General features: G+C 62.5%; 1 protein-coding gene across 6 annotated transcripts; it reads right to left on the reverse strand.

Annotated features, from left to right (window-relative positions):
- Positions 1–195: 195 nt before the first annotated feature.
- Positions 196–16,537, reverse strand: FURIN (furin, paired basic amino acid cleaving enzyme). 6 transcript variants are annotated; one of them, XM_045573457.1, is made up of 16 exons: positions 16,521–16,537; positions 9,060–9,405; positions 8,619–8,717; positions 8,413–8,508; positions 7,120–7,248; positions 6,928–7,004; positions 6,609–6,697; positions 5,942–6,114; positions 5,121–5,333; positions 4,115–4,215; positions 3,902–4,005; positions 3,693–3,810; positions 3,417–3,596; positions 2,896–3,020; positions 2,643–2,753; positions 196–2,474 (listed from the first exon to the last, which is right to left on the reverse strand). In XM_045573457.1, the coding sequence occupies exons 2-16, from the start codon at positions 9,234–9,236 to the stop codon at positions 1,870–1,872; spliced, it is 2,397 nt and encodes a 798-aa protein (XP_045429413.1). In that variant the 5' UTR covers positions 9,237–9,405; positions 16,521–16,537; the 3' UTR covers positions 196–1,869. The 6 variants fall into 6 exon arrangements, with proteins under 6 accessions (XP_045429413.1, XP_036271438.1, XP_036271437.1 ...); XM_036415545.2 differs by lacking the exon at positions 16,521–16,537 and adding an exon at positions 12,733–12,881; XM_036415544.2 differs by lacking the exon at positions 16,521–16,537 and adding an exon at positions 12,323–12,413 and having other exon boundaries at positions 9,060–9,414.
- Positions 16,538–17,156: the final 619 nt, after the last annotated feature.

Consider the following 17,156-nt stretch of genomic DNA (forward strand, 5'->3'; position numbering starts at 1 on the left):
CCGAGGGAGACCCTGAGCAACGGGGCGCCCCCTGCTGGCCACCAGGCCTGTGGGACGGGATGCTGGCTCCTTTGAGACCCCTCTGCTCCCCAATAGAGGCCCTGGAACCCCTCAGCAGTCAGGACGTCACGCTGGGCAGCTGATCCCCCCGCCCCCCGCGGTCCCGGGAAGAAACGGTACCACCACACCAGAAGACCGGGTCTCGATTGCATAGGTATGCAAGTTTAATCGCTTTTTAAAACTTCTAACGTTATCTGTGTCCATTAAATAGAACCAACAATGCTGGGCCTGTTTAAATTACAAGGAAGAAAGAAAAGAAAAAAAAAAATCACTGTGGACCAACCCAGTATCTTACAAAACCAGCCGGGCTGGCCACGAGGGGAGGGGAGGGGGGCGGGGAGCGGGCACCCCTGGGCAGGTGGCTTGGGTGCCAGGACGGGGTTCGGGGTGAGAAAGAAGAGGGCTCCCGAACAGAAGGGGGACTGATTGTCCTAGTGGGAGGGGTGCAAAAGGCACGTCAGAAGAGTGGAACTCGGGGGGCTGGGCGGGGGGGTGGGGGGCGGGCTGGGACAGCGCTTTCTCCACCAGGGCACAGTGTGGGAGGGGGCACGGCGCTGCCTGCCCGCCCCTGGCACTTAGAGAACCAGTGACCCATGAGCCCTCGGCTCGGCACGGCGAGGCCCATCTGAAGCGGGACACCCGTCGCCCCTCCTCCCGCGACCCCCATTTCCAAGGACCCCCCCTGGGCAGCCTCCTCAGAACTTGGGGGCTCAGCTACACCGCACTTTCCCAGCAACCTGCTGCAGCGCCCCCCCCCACACACACCTCTGGTGTCAGAGCAGCTGGGGGGACAGCAGAGGGTGGAGAAGTGGGTGTGGGGAGATGGTGGTCCGGCTGCTGCCCCCATTAAAAAAATACAAAAAAAAAAAAATCAGCATCTAAAGTGAAATAATCACAGAGTGAAAATATATATATATATATATATCCTCAAACGGCCCCTGAGATCCCCACAGGGGAAAGCAGCATTGGGTGGGAGGCGGGGGGGAGGCTGGCTGGGCCACCGTCCTTCCCCGACACCCACCCGGGGGCTCCGGGACTGAGTGCCCACAGCCCGGGCAGCCCCGGGCTCAGAAAAAAACAGGGACGTGGGCCCCGGCAGGAGGAGGGGGTGGTGGTCAGGACACCGGCGTGGGGGGCTGGGCCGGCCTCGCTCAGCGGGCAGCCAGCTGTGGTGAGCAGAGACACGCACACACACACACGTGTGAGCACGCGTGCGCACACACACACACACACACACACGTGTGCGCGCCCCCGCACCCTTGAAGCACCTGCCTCGCCTTGGTCCCTTCCTTCCTTCCATCACTGCTTCTGCCTGAGGCTCATCGGAGGTGGGGGCGGTGTCAGGGATGCTCAAGCCCTTGAAGAGGTGGCCGCCTCCTCCTTGTGTCCCTGGGCCAGCCTCCCTGCTGCCTGCTTGGGGACCGTTATTGCTTTAGAGGGACGGGGAGAAGCCAGAGCTGCGGCCGGGCCAGGAGCCCCGAGGGGGGCCCTCATCGCCTCTGCCCCCCAGGGACTCCGGCTGGGGCCTGGACGAGCTCGGGAAGCTGTCCTTAAGGTGTCGCTCCTCCCCTCGCGGAGAGGGTGCGGAGGGTGTGTGTGTGGGGGGCCCTCCCCTGCCCCCCCCCCAGCTGGCCCCGGGCCCCCACCTCAGGCAGCCAGGAGGCCCAGGAGTGAGGTGGGAAGCCACCCCTGCTCCCCGGGCCTCGCCAGCTGGGGCCCGAGCCCAGTCCGAGATACAAAAATACTTTGGTGAGTTAAAAAGTGCCCGAGGAGGGGAGGGGCCTGGCGGCGGGGTGCGAGGGGCGCTCGTCAGAGGACGCTCTGGTCCCTGATGAAGGTGGTCCTCTCGCCCCGGCCCTCGTCCTCCTCCGAGTCCGACGGGCACTCCTGCCAGGCCTCGGGGGGCAGCCCCTTGTAGGAGATGAGGCCGCGGTCCATGGTGTACACCTTGACGCCCCGGAAGCTGAAGCCGGAGCGCAGCTGCAGGACCAGGAAGACGGTGACGAAGACCAGGACGATGAAGGCGCAGCTGAGGCCGGCCACCACCTCGGGCAGGTGCGAGGGCAGCAGGCCGGCCCGGGGCCGCGGCTCCGCCTCCGCCTCCGCCTCCTCGGGGGCCGGCGGGGTGGGCGGCAGCGGCGGCTGCTTCGGGGACTCGCGGCTGCTCTGGCTCTGCCGGGAGCAGACCTGCTCCAGGGGGTCCAGGAAGAAGTGGCCGGGGCAGCTGAGGCAGTCCGTGGGCGCCGGCCCCCGGCACGTGGCGCACGAGGGGTGGCAGGGGGCGCAGACGCTGGCGCGGATGGGCTCCACGTCGTTCTCGGCGCTGTAGTGCGTGCTGAGGACTTGCGGGGCGAAGCCGTCCGGGCAGTGCTGGACGCAGCTCTTCTCGTGCAGGGAGAAGCCTTCCTCGCACACTGCCGGCGGGAGGGGCGGCGGGTGAGGCCCCAGCAGCCCCCCCGGAGCCCCTAGCCCCGGCACTGCCACCCCATGGGATGCAGCATTCCTTCAGACCCCCTCTCCTCCTAGAACAACCCCGTGTCCCCCAGCCTCGGGCCCCAGACCCCGCAGCGCCCATCACTGACCCACACAGGCCTGGCTGGACGTGAGCGTCTTGCAGCCGCTGCTCTCGGGCGGCGTGGGCGGCCCCTCGGGCGCCGTGCCATACAGCACGAGGGTGAACTTGGTCAGCGTACCTATTCCAGGCGGGGGCGGGGGGGCGGGGGGGGGGGCGGGAAGGCCAGGGTGAGCGGCATGAGGACCCCACGGGGACCCTGGCTCTCTCCCTCCACCCCCCACACCGCCCTCAAGTACCCCTCCCCCCGGGGCTCCCCGTACCGTAGTTGTTCGCTTCGCTGGTGTTCTCAATCTCCAGGACCCACTCGCCAGAGGGGTCCTCGTCCCAGGAGTGGGTTGTCATGAAGGCCCAGTCGTTGAACCCATCTGCCGAGTAGTCGTGTGGCCTGGGGGAGGCGGGGAGCACACAGCCATCTCAAGCCCCGGGGGGGACCCCAGCCGGGAGCCCCAAACCCCAAACCCACCGCACACCCTACTCCCACCGCAGGGCTGGCAATGACTGCTGGCCCCGACTCCCATTCGGCCAGATATTCTTAACAGGAAGTTTCTGGAAATGTGTGCGCAGGGGAAGGCACACAGACGTGCGTGGCATTTGGTGGGCGGAATCGGGGGTTCCTGCAATAAGGACGGTCCCACGGGACAAAGCCATCCCCGCCAGAATGCCAGCAGCGGGCGCACTCGGTGACCATGAGGGCTAGGTGAGTGAATGAGTGAGTGAATGAATGAGCAAATGCGTGTGGGCCTGAGGGGAGGACGGGCCGGGTAGGGGGCAGGGCGGGCACCTGGCGGCCAGCAGGGTGGAGCGGGTGCCCATGGGGCTGACCAGGTGGATGGCCAGGTCGCCCCGGCGGTTGTAGGACAGCGTGAGGCGGGCCTGCGCGTGCTCCAGCCGCGTGATGTGGCCGGCCTCGCCCAGGCAGGCGGTCACCGTCTTCCGGACCTCCAGCCGCTTCCCGATGTCCCTGAGCAGAGAGCACCGGGGGGAGGAGTCCCTCAGCTGAGCCCGGAGGGGCCCGAGGGCCTCCCTCCCTGCCCCCCAGCCAAGCCCCAGGCCTCACCGGGGCTCGGCGAGGATGTCGACGGTGCACTTGCGCTGGGGGGCCACCGTGGTCCAGTTCTGGGCCAAGGCCACCATGGCGCCCGCGTCCAGCAGCCCGTAGCCGTAGGAGTGGCTCACTGCGGGGGGGGGTGGCGGGGGGAGGCGGGGTCAGCACAGAGTGCCCCCCACCGGCCCCCAATCCGGCCCCCCGGGCCACCTCGTCCTCACCTTTCCGGCCCACCCCATTGGTGGCCCAGTCGTTAGCGTTGAGGTGTGCTGGCTTTGAGGTCTGCACCACCAGGTGCTGCATGTCCCGCCAGGTGAGGTTCTTACTGCAAAGGAGGGAGGGAGAGGCGGGGCTGGGTCTCTGGGCGCCGGAGACACGGGGCTGCCCTGCAGGGGGCGCCGTACGAACGTTCCCCTTGCGCTCCCACCGCTTACTTGGCCTCCAGGGTGAGAGCGATGATGCCAGCTGCCAGGGGGGCAGAGGCCGAGGTGCCCGTGTGAGACTCGGTGCACTTCTGCCGCAAGTCAGTGGTCACCTGCAGGGGCAACGGGGCCGTTGGGCACGTGGTGGGTGGATGCCAGAGCGGCCGCCTGCCTGCCCTCCCTCTCCTACAGGCCCTGAGCCCACAGGGTGGGGGGTGGTGAGCCAGGGCCAGTCCGTGTCCCAGGGCTGCCCTGCTGGGGACAGGCCAATGCTGGACTCTTGCCCAGTCTCCCAGGGAACACGAGGATTGCACCAGGGGTCGGAGATCATTAAGAGCAACGATTGGTCCTGGCCGGTGTGGCACAGTGGATAGAGTCAGCTTCAGGACTGAGGGGGTCGCGGGTTTGATTCTGATCGAGGTCAGGGGCCTAGGTTGCAGCCTCCATCTCCAGGAGGGGGCGTGCAGGAGGCAGCCGATCCACGATTCTCTCTCATCATTGATGTTTCTCTCTCTTTCTCCCTTTCCTTTTCTCGGTGAAATCAATTAAAAGAATACACTTAAAAAGAAAAGAAAACAAGCCGAAACCGGTTTGGCTCAGTGGATAGAGCGTCGGTGTGCGGACTGAAAGGTCCCAGGTTCGATTCCGGTCAAGGACATGTACATTGGTTGCGGGCACATCCCCAGGAGGGGGTGTGCAGGAGGCAGCTGGTCAAGGTTTCTCTCTCATCGATGTTTCCAGCTCTCTGTCCCTCTACCTTCCTCTCTGTAAAAAATCAATAAAATATATTTTTTTAAAAATACACTTTAAAACCAAAAAGAAACCCCGACTGTTTTTAGGAAGAGTCTGCACTTCTCAGGGGCTCCACGGCCCCCAGGAGTCTGAGCGAGCCCCCCGACTCCCACACCAGGATGCAGCCACCAGGCGCGCGCTCGTGCGGGCGGGCGGGTGGGAGGCAGATGGGTCTGGGCAGAGCTGGCAGGCGGCCCGCTCCCCGGCGCCCGCGGGCGAGACTCACAATCTGCTTCTCGTTCTGGTTGCCGCTGCTGTAGGTGGTGGCCAGCGTGGAGGAGCAGGCCTCGCTGTACCAGGGCACGTTGCCGAACTGCGTGGCGCTGCTGATGGACAGCGTGTAGATGCTGTTGGTGTAGCCGTCGCAGTTGCAGCTGTCGTGCTCCCGGCCCCCGTTCCCCGAGGCCCAGACGAAGATGGAGCCCAGCCCCCCGCGGCCCTGTGGACAGGGGGGGATGGGGTCACTGGGGAACGGGCCTTGGCGGGGAGGGAGGGGGACTTGGCAGGAAGAGACGCAGCAGGAGATGGGGAAGGCTGGGGCCTCCTTCTCAGAGACCCCCTGCCCGCCGCCCCAGATCCCCCTGGTGGGTAAACACGCCCGGATGTCTGTCCGTCTGTCCGTGCACAGACCAACAGGACACCTGGACCACCAGAGGCTCAGAGCGGTGGTTCCGGGGGGTGGCGTTGTGGGTGATTTTAACTTGCTTTTTCTCTTTTTCTGTCCTTCTAGTCGCCTAACATTTTAATAAACATGCTCTGTGTACAATTAAAATGGAGCCCTAGCCGAAACTGGTTTGGCTCAGTGGATAGAGTGTCAACCTGCAGACTGAAGGGTCTTGGGTTCGATTCCGATCAAGGGCACATACTCTGGTTGCGGGCACATCCCCAGTGGGGGGCGGTGCAAGAGGCAGCTGATTGATGTTTCTCTCTCTCTCTCTCTCTCTCTCTCCCTCCCTCTTCCTCTCTGTAAAAAATCAATACCCAAAGTAAACAAACAGAAACGGAAAAGCACGAGGGAGAAGGCCATGGGGAGCAGAGCACTCTCACCTGGCTGACCCCCCGGAAGAAGGCCTCCTCGGCGAGGCGGGCCGGCCCGTCCACGGTCTTGCCGTCGTCCTCGGGGCCCCAGCTGGCGCTGTAGATGTGGATGTGGTTGGGGTTCAGGCCCAGCGAGCGTGCCTCGACCGCGTCTGTCACCTCACCATCCAGCATGCGCACCCCTGGCCACAACGGGGGGGAGGGAGGCTGCATGGGTCCCGCTGCCGGGGGCACCTGGAGCACCCCCACCCTGCACCCGGAGCACCCCCACCCTGCACCCGGAGGATGGGCAGGGAGGAGAGAGCCTGTGCAGGGAGACCCGGAGCCTGAACTCCCGCACCTGACTCTTCCTCTCAAAGACCAGACCCAGGGAGAGGGGAGGGAGAGACTGTTCTGGATCAGGCTCTGGATCAGGAGCGTGGCGGTCAGAGCCTGCCATGTAAGGACTCGGAACGGATGGGGAGAAAGGAGGGAGACTCCTGCTAAGAGACACTCACCCACCCCAGCCCAGGGCCTCCAGCACTGGGGGTTCGGCTCTCTGAGTCGCTAAGAGCCGTCTAAGGATTAGCCATATGGCCACAAGGATCCAGGTGGGAAAATGGACAGAGAAAAACCCCACCCAGAGGGACACCCCCCCCAAAAAAAAAACAGGGGGAGCCCCAAGGCCCACACCCACCTCCAATGCGGGCGTTGTAGGCCACCCCCACACCGCAGACGCCGTTGTTGGCCACGGCGGCCACCTCGCCCGCACACCGGGTACCATGCCTGCCGGGGCCGAGCGCGCAGTGTCAATGTGGACAGAGCAGAAAGGTCACCAAGCCCCTCCACCCATGACCTCTGTCCCACGTGTGAGCAAGTCCCCCGCCACCCCCTCCGCCTGGGCTGTGGCCAGACCCTCCCCCAGGGCCCGGACGGCAGGAGAGACACACGTGTCAGGGGAGCACACGTCTGCACGGGGAGGAGGGAGGCAGAGGCCCGGGGCCGCGGCTTCTGACCTGTTGTCGTTCATCTGCGTGTACCGCGGCTGCGGGTCAGGGTCCTGGTCGTTGACGTCGAAACTGGCCCCCGGGTCCTGGGGGGGAAAGACACGGCGGCCGTCGGGGGCGGCCCAGCCGGGCGGGCCGGGGGAGGACTGCCCCGGACGGCCCCGCCCGCGGGCGGCGCGGCCCCCTCCCCCGCCTGCTCACATAATTGCCTGCCAAGTCCGGGTGGTTCTTCTCGATGCCGTCGTCCAGGATGGAGACCACGATGCCGCGCCCCGTGAAGCCCTGCGCCCAGGCCTCCTTCACGTTCAGGTCCCGCTGCGCGACGCCCGACTGTGGGGACACCCGCCCCCGGCACCCGGCGCTTAGGAGATGTGGTGAACGGGGGTGACGGTTAGGGTACCCGGGAGAGTCCCTTCACCATCCCAGCGCCGCCACCTCCACCCACGGCTGCTCCCGTGAGGATGGCACAGCTGGCTGTCTGGGCTCCACGGATTTGTGTTAAAGAACTCTGGGAGCCCTGGCCGGTGTGGCTCAGTGGACAGAGCGTCGGCTTGCGGACTGGAAGGTCCCAGGTTCGATTCTGGTCAAGGGCATGTACCTTGGCTGCAGGCACATCCCCAGTGGGGGAGAGGGGGGTGGTGCAGGAGGCAGCTGATCAATGATTCTCTCTCATTGATGTTTCTAACTCTCTATTCCTCTCTGTAAAAAAAAAAAAAAAAAATCAATAAAATATATAACAACAACAACAACAAAAAAAAACACCAACCTCTGGGAGCCCTGGCCGGTGTGGCTCAGTGGATAGAGCGTCGGCCTGAGCACTGAAGGGCACTGGGTTCGATTCCCAGCCAAGGGCACATGCCTGGGTTGCGGGCTCAAGCCCCAGCTGGGGTGGTGCAGGAGGCAGCCGATCCATGATTCTCGCTCATCACTGATGGTTCTATCTCTCCCTTCCTCTCTGAAATCAATAAAAACATACTTTTTAAAAGAAAAGTATGGTTGCCGAAACCGGTGTGGCTCAGTGGATAGAGTGATGGCCTGAGGACTGTGAGGTCCTAGGTTTGATTCCGGTCAGGGGCGTGTGCCTTGGTTGTGGGCACATCCCCAGTGGGTGGTGTGCAGGAGGCAGCGGATCAATGTTTCTAACTTTCTCTCCCTCTTCCTTTCTCTCTGTAAAAAAAAAAAAAAAAAAATCGATGAAATATATTATTACTTGGTTGCACATCCCCAGTGGGGGGTGTGCAAGAGGCAGCTGGTCGATGCTTCTCTCTCATCGATGTTTCTCTCTATCCCTCTCTGTAAAAAATAATAAAATATATATTAAAATAATAATAATAATAAAAAGTATGGTTTACCTTAAACAAACAAACAAACAAACAAAAAACACCTCTGGGAGGGCACCCCAAAGCGTAGCGGGGAAGGTTAGGGAGAGGCTGCTCAGCAGGCAGAAAGAGGAAGAATGAGGGGGGGGACCCAGAGCCTAAGCAAGCCTCGCACCAGGTACCACTGCTGGGGGAACTTGGGGTCCGTGGGCTCCAGGTACAGGTCGCGCTTGGTCCGCCGCTTTGCCACCTGCTGCTCCAGCCACTGGACCTGCGAGGACAGGGGCGAGGGAGCCGGTGTGGGTGCCCGAGCGGGGGCGGGGGGGGGGGGGGGGGGGGAGGAAGGAAAGGGCGGGGTGGGAGGGGCGAGGCGGCACTCACTTGGGGCTCCCTCTGCAGCCGGCTGTGCCGCAGGCGGTGAGGCGATAGGGAGCGCTTGGTCACGGCCCGGTGCCAGAAGTGGTAATAGTCGCCGAAGATCTGCAACCGAGCGGGGAGAGGGGGCGGGGCTGTCCGTCTGCCAGTCCCCGGGGAGGTGGGGGGGGGGGGGGGGGGGGGGGGGCGGGCACCGGGCTTCCGGGGAGGCACACCCTGGCAGGGCGTGGCGGGGCACCTGCCCAGGATGCAGCAAGAAGGTGCAGAAGGCCGAGGGGGGCTGCCCCCGGCCTGGGGCACACGGGTTCTCTGAGCAACAGAGGCCAGAAGCCCAGGGGCAGGGCAAGCTGGGAACATGCCGCCCCCCGAGAAGACAGGCCCCAGTGCCAGAGCCCTGCCCTCACCACCCCCCTCTCTCCCCCCAAAGGTCCTGGCAGTAACACCTACCTGGCCCTGGTTGAGGAAGCCATGCTTGCGCGCCAGGCGGTCGGCCATGGCCGGGCCTCCGGAGATGTGCACGGCCCAGGTGTTGGTGAAGACCTGCTGGCCCTGGGCACCAGCCGCCAGCAGGACCAGGGGTCCCGCTGCTGCTATCACCCATAGCAACCAGGGCCTCAGCTCCATGGGGGGGACAGGGGACTGGGACCGCAGAGCCCTCGCCTGCTCGGCCTGGTCACAGGGCCGCGGCTCCCACGTGCCTACGACGACGCTCTGCCTGTGGCCCGGGGCCGGCTGGCGGGGGCATGGGGCCGAGACGGGCAGGGCTGTGGCGGGAGGACGCGGGCTGCAGGCTCTGAGAGGGACAAGGGAGGAAAGAAAGGGGAAGAGAGTGAGCCCCCCACAGCCCCGGGCTCAAGCTCCTTCCCCACATGTGCAGGCCTCCGGGCGCGGCCTTGGGGGAAGAGGCGTGAACACCAGCCCCCAAGGTCAGCCAGCGAGGCAGGCAGACGGACCCCTCCACACACACACACACACACACACACACACAGACACACGCGCAGCTCCCGAGCCTCTCTCCACGCAAGAACACGCAAGTGGGACGGAGAACATCGAGGCTTGAGTCACTGGGGATGAGAACAGCTACATAAGCGCTCGCCAGAATCGAAGCAGAAAAGGATGGGCTGTACAAAGCAGCGTGCACAAGTGATTCCATTTTGTCTTAAAAAAAAAAAAAACTATTTATACAACACGTATGTTTATAGAGAGCCACAAAACGAAGTCTGGCAGACACACGCTGAAACGTTAACAATGCCCCTCTCAAAATGGGGAGGACGACGAGGAACTGTGTTTTCTCCTTTGTGTCACTGTTTTTGCTTTCCCAAATTGCCAGGTATGTTTTATAAAGGAATAAAATGTTGGCGTTTTAAAAGTTTCTACCAAGTTCACTGGGGTTTCTTGGTTCGGCACAGCAGCCCCAGCCCCCGAGTACCTTGCAAAGAGGGAGAAATATTGATGAGCCCACGTGGGAGGGGGGTTTGGCCGGGGGTAAGGGCAGGGATCTCCAAGGACCCTCGGCCAACATCAAAGTCAAGGGCCCAGATTCCTTCTTCCTGCTTCCTGGGGAACGCTGGGGCTGCCCAGCCCCATGCCCCCCTGGGCCTGGAGGTCGCCAGCAGCCCCCACCCCCTCTGCTCCTCCCACGCCCACCAGCCTTTCGCAATCCCGGCAAGCGGGCAGCCAGGGCAAACACTGGCTGCCGAGCCAGGGGCACCAAGGTGAGGCTGAATCAATAGGCCCCGTGTTGTTTTTCCTCCTTCAGCAAACAGACAGGGGGGACCTCTCTGCCCAGGGCCACATAACTGTCCCTGCAGAGGGCCCCTAAGTACCCAGAAGCCAGCCACCTGGGGGGGGGGGGGGAAAGAGCTGGGGGAGGTCCCTGTGGGGCTGCTGAAGGTGTCCTCTCTCGGTGCCAGGGCCTGCCCACGGGGCCCAGGATGCCCTCCCAAGGCCCAGCGCCACAGGAGGCCACTCTGCCAGAAGCTCCCTGCTCCCCGAGGGCTTACCCCTGAGAACCCATCACTTCTCCAGGGCTGCCCTCAGCCAAGACCGGCCTCCGTCCTCGGCTACTCTGCCGCCCCTGTGGCAGCCCCACCACGCAGGCCAGGCAGGGGGGCCTCGGGCTATTCCTGGCGTATTTTCAGTTCACACCAAAATAACCTGACAGCTGATGGTGGGCGGCGTCCACCACCCAGCTCCTCACCCGGGAGGGTCAAAGTCCAAACGGCTCCCGGGACAGGCTCAGGAGCCACAGACTCGGGTTCCAGGTTCCAGAAAGCTGGTCTAAGCAATGGCCGGACAGCCAGACCCCCAGGAGGCGAAGGGACCCCAATATTCACAGGGCATATTGGGGTTCTGGGGACAGGTGGGAAAGAGGCCTCTTCTCCCCACCACGATAGCTGCCTCCTGGGTCCAGGTGTCACACAAAGACACCCCCCGCCCCCCAAAGCGCTGTGAGCCCTGCTGCTGGAACCCCCACCCTCAGACGGGGTTCATTTGGGTCGAGCCCAAGTTCTGGCAGGCAGACTGGGGATGGAGGGAGCGAGCGAGCGGCAGCTGCTTGGCGTTAGAGGTGATTAACCAACTATTTAATTACCTTGCAGCACCCGGAAAGAAAACAGGCGCTGACGAACAGTCCCCAAGCAAGGGCGTGCTCGCCGCGGGGACCACAGAAAGGGGGGGTTCGGCTTCCACAGAGCCCCGACACCCCCCTTCTGCCCCCCCAGACAGCCCTGCCTCAGCATCCCCGAGGGAGCCGGGACCCCCCCCCCCCCATTTCCCAAAAGAGCAGGCGCTGAGAACAATGAATGAATGGGCTTCTCTCCTCGCCCCCGCCCCCACCCCAGACTCTGACTCACCCCAGTCCCTGTGATGCCCTCTCACATGGGACTCCGGCTCCCGGCTGTGGCCGGAGAGAGAGAGTGAGCCGTGGGTGCTCTTCCTGGCGGCTGTGTGCTCCCTTTTCCCAGCCCCGGGAATCCCTGGAAACGGACAGCCCCTCCGAGGCACCCACACCGAACCTGCCCCCGGGTCCGGTCCGGCCGCTGTCTGCCAGGCGCTGGGGGTCTGGCGCGGGCCGAGCTGCCCGGGGAAACCTGATCCCGGCTCTCCTTCCGGTCTCTCCCACCAGGCCAGGTCCTGTTACACACACTGCCAGGCTCCCCTGAAATGGTGACCGCCAGGCCCTGCTCCGCTCACTCTTATGCTGTGTGATCTTAGATAAGTCACTTCCTCTCTCTGAGCCTCAGTTTCCTCAGTGGTGAAAACTGCTAGCCAAGAGATTTTTCAAACTTTTTTTTTTCTAAAGCCACAGAATCCTTGAAGGGGGGGGGGGAGGAAGGGGGGAGAAATCAAATCATCAAATCTTACACGTGGAAGCCCAGTGTAGCAGATAGTCAGATAGTAGCCCTGGGGCCACTTGGGGCTGAGCTGGCCGTGTCCACACCTGGCCACAGCTGCCCGGCCCCGGCTAGGCCACATCGCCGGTGTCCACGTCCCAGAGAATTCCAACACCCTCCTCCCTTCCTTCTCCCGGGAAAGCAGGGCCGGAGGGAGCCGGGGGGAAGAGGAAGCAGGGACGGAGGGAGAGCAGGTCCCGACCTGACCGCCGGCTGTCAGACCTGTCCCGCAGCCAGCCAGCCAGGCAGGCAGGCAGGCAGGCCTCCCCTCCGTCCGGGGCGGCCAGGCCTCGGCGGGAGGCAGCCCAGCACCTACCTCCGGTCGCCGCGGGTCCCGCACCTGAGTCTCCGGCTGCCCAGGTGTGCGGGGCGGGCGGGGCGAGGCCAGGCCAAGCCGGGTCCACCCCCCGCCCCTCAACAGCAGCTCCTCCTCCTGCCCCGGCGCGGAGGAGGCGAGCCGGGGGCGGCCCCTGGGGCCCGGCGGCGGGGCGGGAGGAGGGGGGCCGCCGGCGCCTCTGGAATCCCCTCCCCATCCCGCCCCGGCGGCCCCGCGGCGCTCGCTCCCGGGGTCAGAGGGCTCGCCCGGCCCCAGCGGAAAAGTACCGACGCGGCCAGGCCGGGCCCCGCGCGCGCGCCCGGGGGAGAGGGACGCCTCTCCAGCGCGGCCCGGCCCGCGGCTCCCCGGCTCCCCGGCTCCCAGGCCCCCCGGCACGATCGCCGCTTACCTCGGGGAGCCCGGGCGGGGAAACTTTTCCCGGGCGATCGCCGCGGCGGGCTCGGGCGCCCTCGGCCGAGCGGAGAGCCCGGCGGGGCGGCGGGGCCTGAGCTCCGCGCGCTCCCCGCGCTCCCCGCGCCCGGCAGCGGCGTCACCGCGCGGAGGCGGGCGGCGCGGCCGGCGGCGGCGAGGAGGGCAGGGCTCGGCCTGGGCTCGGGCTCCGGCGCGGAGGGCGGGGGAGGGGAGGGGAGCAGTGGCCGGGCCGCGGGCGGCGCGGCGGCTTGTTTACTCCGGCCGCTGTCAGCGGCTGCGGCGGCCCCGGCTCCTCCTCCTCCGCCGCCGCCTCCGCCGCGCCCCTCCCCCCGCGCGGCGCCACCTCCGCGCTCCGGGCCGCCCCGCCGCCGCCCAGGCCGCCCGGCCCCCGGCCGAGGCCCTGCAGCCTCCCCGGGATGGCGGGGAGGAGACGGGCTTAGCGATCGCCACGCCATCGCGGGCTCCGGGGGCAGCCCCCAGGCCCCCCGCGCCCCGGCTCCGCTCTCCGCGCCGCGAGCTCCTCCGGCCGGAGGCGCCGGGACCTGCAAACCCTGGGCCTGGGCCGGGCAGGGCTGGAGGAGTTCATCTGGGAGCCCAGAGGCGGCTGGATGGTGGGGGGAACCGGCCCTCACATACCCCCCGCCCCCCACTTGCCACTCCTGAGCCGCGAGGTTTTTTTGTTTGTTTGTTTGAAATATATTTTGATTTTTTTACAGAGAGGAAAAGAGAGGGACAGAGAGCTAGAAACATCGATGAGAGAGAATCATCGATCAGCTGCCTCCCGCGCACCCCCTAATGGGGATGTGCCCACAACCAAGGCACATGCCCTTGTCCAGAATCGAACCCGGGACCCCTCAGTCCTTAGGCCGACGCTCTATCCACTGAGCCACATGGGTTTCGGCTGAGCTGTGAGTTTGAGCATGACCGAGGGGAGGTGGCCTGTGTGTGCTCTGACTGCTCCCCACCTGGGATCGGACTGCGCAGTAGGCGGCAAGCCTCGGACCTCCGGTTCAGGGAGCCAGGATCTGCTTTGAACCTGTTATCTGTGCACAGACAGGTGGATAAGAGCAGAACGAGAAGCCCGCCGCCTTTTCCAGGAATCGCCAGATGGGCACCGGGCCCGCCCGCCACTTTGCATTATCTCCCTCTTTATGTACATTATTTAACCCACATAATCCTTTCAAGCTGACGCTAATCCCATTTTGCAGATAAGGAGACTGACTCGGACGACGTTTAAATAACTTGTCCCGAGTCCCCAAACCAGCAGGCAGGCAGGCCGGCCGAGGGGCCTGGGGCAGAGCATAGATCCCTGTCCTCTGCAAAGGTGCCAGCCGGCTGGGCTCTCCCCCTGGGTCCCTGCCCTAGAAAACGTCTGTGCCACTTGGCCAGGCCACCCCAGCTGGAGCTGAGAGAGAGAAAAGAGGGGGGACTGTGGCCAAGAGCTCCCCAGGCTGGGTTATTCCAAGGTCGCCAAGCAGTCTGCCCATCCCTTCCTGGGAACTGGGAGATAACCGGGCAGGCGGCACAGTCCTGTCCAGCGGCCTCCTCAACACAGGTTTGGGGATAAGGACAAAAAAATGAACAGGGCCCAGGTTATCCACCGGTGTGGCTCAGTGGATAGAACGTCGGCCTGCGGACTCAAGGTCCCGGGTTCAATTCCGGTCAAGGGCATGGACCTTGGTTGCGGGCACATCCCCGGTAGGGGTTGTGAAGGAGGCAGCTGATCGATGTTTCTAACTCTCTATGCCTCTCCCTTTCTGTAAAAAAAATCAATAAAATATGCTCTTTTCCATGTAACTTGTTTCTCCCTCACTACAAGCCCTATGAAATAGATGTAATTAATACATTTTCCTATAGGTATCTTTAATATATACACATATATCTACATATATGTATATACGTGTGTATATTTATGTTTTTTGTTTATTTCAGAGAGAGAAAGGGAGAGGGATAGAAACATCAATGATGACAGAGAATCATTGATGCCCCCCCACTAAGGGGGATCGAGCCCACAACCCAGGCATCCGCCCTGACCAGGAATCAAACCGTGACCTCCTGGTTCATAGGTCGATGCTCAACCACTGAGCAACACAGGCCAGGCTCCTTCAGGTAGCTTTATGCATCACGACCTTTCCCACGGAACAAAACTGGGGCCCGAGAGGTTAAGTGACATTCCTAAGGACTCACCCTGTGACACATGCGATCAGCAGACCTGGGTTCAAACCCTTGCTGTGCTGTTTTGCGCCACCTTAGACACACAATCGCTAAGCCTCAATTTGCCCCTCTCAAATGGAGATAATAGCCCTAGCCGGTTTGACGGTCGGACTGCGGGCTGAAGGGTCCCGGGTTCGATTCTGGTCAAGGGTACAAGGGCATGTCCATGTACCTCGAGGGCAGGCTTGATCCCTGTGGCCCTGGTCGGGGGAGCTTCTGTCTCTGTCCTTGCCTTCCACTCTCTCTAAAAAAAATCAATGAAAAAATATCCTTGGGTATGTTTTTTTAAAGATATTTTATTGATATTTTTACAGAGAGAAAGGGAGAAGGATAGAGAGTTAGAAACATCAATGAGAGAGAAACATCCATCAGCTGCCTCCTGCACACCCCCTACCAGGGATGTGCCCGCAACCAAGGCATATGCCCTTGACCGGAATCGAACCTGGGACCTTTCAGTCCGCAGGCCGACGCTCTATCCACTGAGCCACACTGGTTTCGGCTCCTTGGGTATTTTTAAATAAATTAATTAATTTTAAAAATGGAGATAATATTCAGGTAACAGGATAAGGTACCATTCAGGCATCCTTACAAAGACTGCAAAAAAAATAAATAAATAAATAAAAAATAAAAAATGGAAACTTGGGGAAGAAGGAGGGGTTCCAAAAGCTTAGCTGGGGGAGAAGTCTGGGAGTGGGGACGCCCCCCAAAAAGGGACTGGCTGGCAGGGGCAACCCTGGGGTAGCCCCACCAGCAGCAGCCGCCGCCGCTGTTGGTGGGAACAATACTCCTGCTGTCAGACCCAGCGAGGCAGGAAGTGAGTCAACGGTTCTTCCTTAGTCTGAGCAAGAGAACCCCATTGAGGGGAAACCGGGCCAGGGCTGGCCCCATCTCGCCTGGGAGTCAGTCTCCCAGTGCCCTTCCCACTGGTCCTCTGACATAGAAGGTCAAGCTGGAGAGAAAGCAGCACTGGCCGCCTCCAGGCGCCCCGCCCATCCGGGTGGCTGGTCCCCAGGGGAGCCTCTGGGGGGGGGGGGTCTGGGTGAAGGAAGAGGCAGCACTGAATGTCCCAGATCCTCCAAGCCTGGCCCCTGAGGCCTGCCTGTGGCACTTTGACATGAAATCCTGAACCGGTGCTGCTCCAAGGTGCATTGCTGGAGGGAGGGGCGAGGCTCGGACTGAGCAAGTGAGCACCTGTCCCGGCTTCACCCAGGGTTTCGCATGGGGGGGTGTTTTACCACAGTTCTGAGGTTACAGCCACTCTCCTGGAAACCCCTTTGCAGGGAGTCCCAGCTGGCTTCAACTGGTCCTATATCTCACTGGAGCCAATCCCGTGGGCAGGTATTGCTCTCTTTGTCACTCCCATCGGATATCCGATATCTGTATCAGAGGCCTTAAGGCCCTAGGGACAAGCATGTCAAACTCACCGGCCCGAGGGCCGAATGCCTCATTTGTTTGGCCCATGTTAGCCTTTGAGTTTGACATGCTCTCGTAGGACGTTAACTCCTCCGAAGCCCGGGAGTCTGGACGTGGGGCTGTGGGAGCAATACTGACCTGTGGATCCCGCTTGATCAGTTGGACATAGAGGTCAGTAGGATGGGGCACCGCGTGACAGAAGCCCGGCAAACCGGAGGGGTGACCACCTGTGGGGAGAAGCAGGGCCTGATGGTTAGTGAAGGCCCAAAGGAAGGAAGGCTGTGAGGGAGTTCTCACCTTTCCCGCAGAGACCCGGAGAGAGGTACCCAGCCTGCGAGGCCTCTTTCACTCCGGATTTGGGGGAGGCTCTGTAGAGCGAGCACCCAGCTAAACCCACCCGGTCACACTCACCACCCCGGGCACTGCCAGTGTTCCTGTGGTGTGCTCTTGGGTGGTGCCCTCCTCTCAAAACCTCCTCCTCCCTCTCCGCACCTCAAGCTTCTGGTAGCAGCACCCACCCCTGGTTTTCATAAAAATGCTCCATGGCATCGACCTAGGAACCGGGAGGTCACGGTTTGATTCCAAGTCAGGACACATGCCAGGCAGCCCATCGAGGATTCTCTCTCATCATTGATGTTTCTCTCTCTCTCTCCCTCTCCCTTCCTCTCTGAAATCAATTTATATATATATATATATATATATATATATATATATATATATATGTATGTATATGTATATTAAAAATGTCTACACCACCTTCATACTTGCATAGAA

The sequence above is a fragment of the Pipistrellus kuhlii genome, unplaced genomic scaffold (assembly GCF_014108245.1).
Source record: "Pipistrellus kuhlii isolate mPipKuh1 unplaced genomic scaffold, mPipKuh1.p scaffold_m20_p_50, whole genome shotgun sequence".
In the NCBI taxonomy this organism is placed as follows: Eukaryota; Metazoa; Chordata; class Mammalia; order Chiroptera; family Vespertilionidae; genus Pipistrellus; species Pipistrellus kuhlii.

Bases quoted from the DNA above. Each gene is read 5' to 3' on its own strand.
- FURIN (XM_045573457.1), bottom strand. From the start codon at position 9,236: ATGGAGCTGAGGCCCTGGTTGCTATGGGTGATAGCAGCAGCGGGACCC. The intron at 7,005-7,119 runs GTGAGCAGGCGG...TTTCCCCCCCAG, and splicing joins CGGACTTGGCAGGCAATTAT to GACCCGGGGGCCAGTTTCGA. The intron at 6,698-6,927 runs GTCAGAAGCCGC...CGGCCCCGGCAG, and splicing joins ACGCAGATGAACGACAACAG to GCATGGTACCCGGTGTGCGG.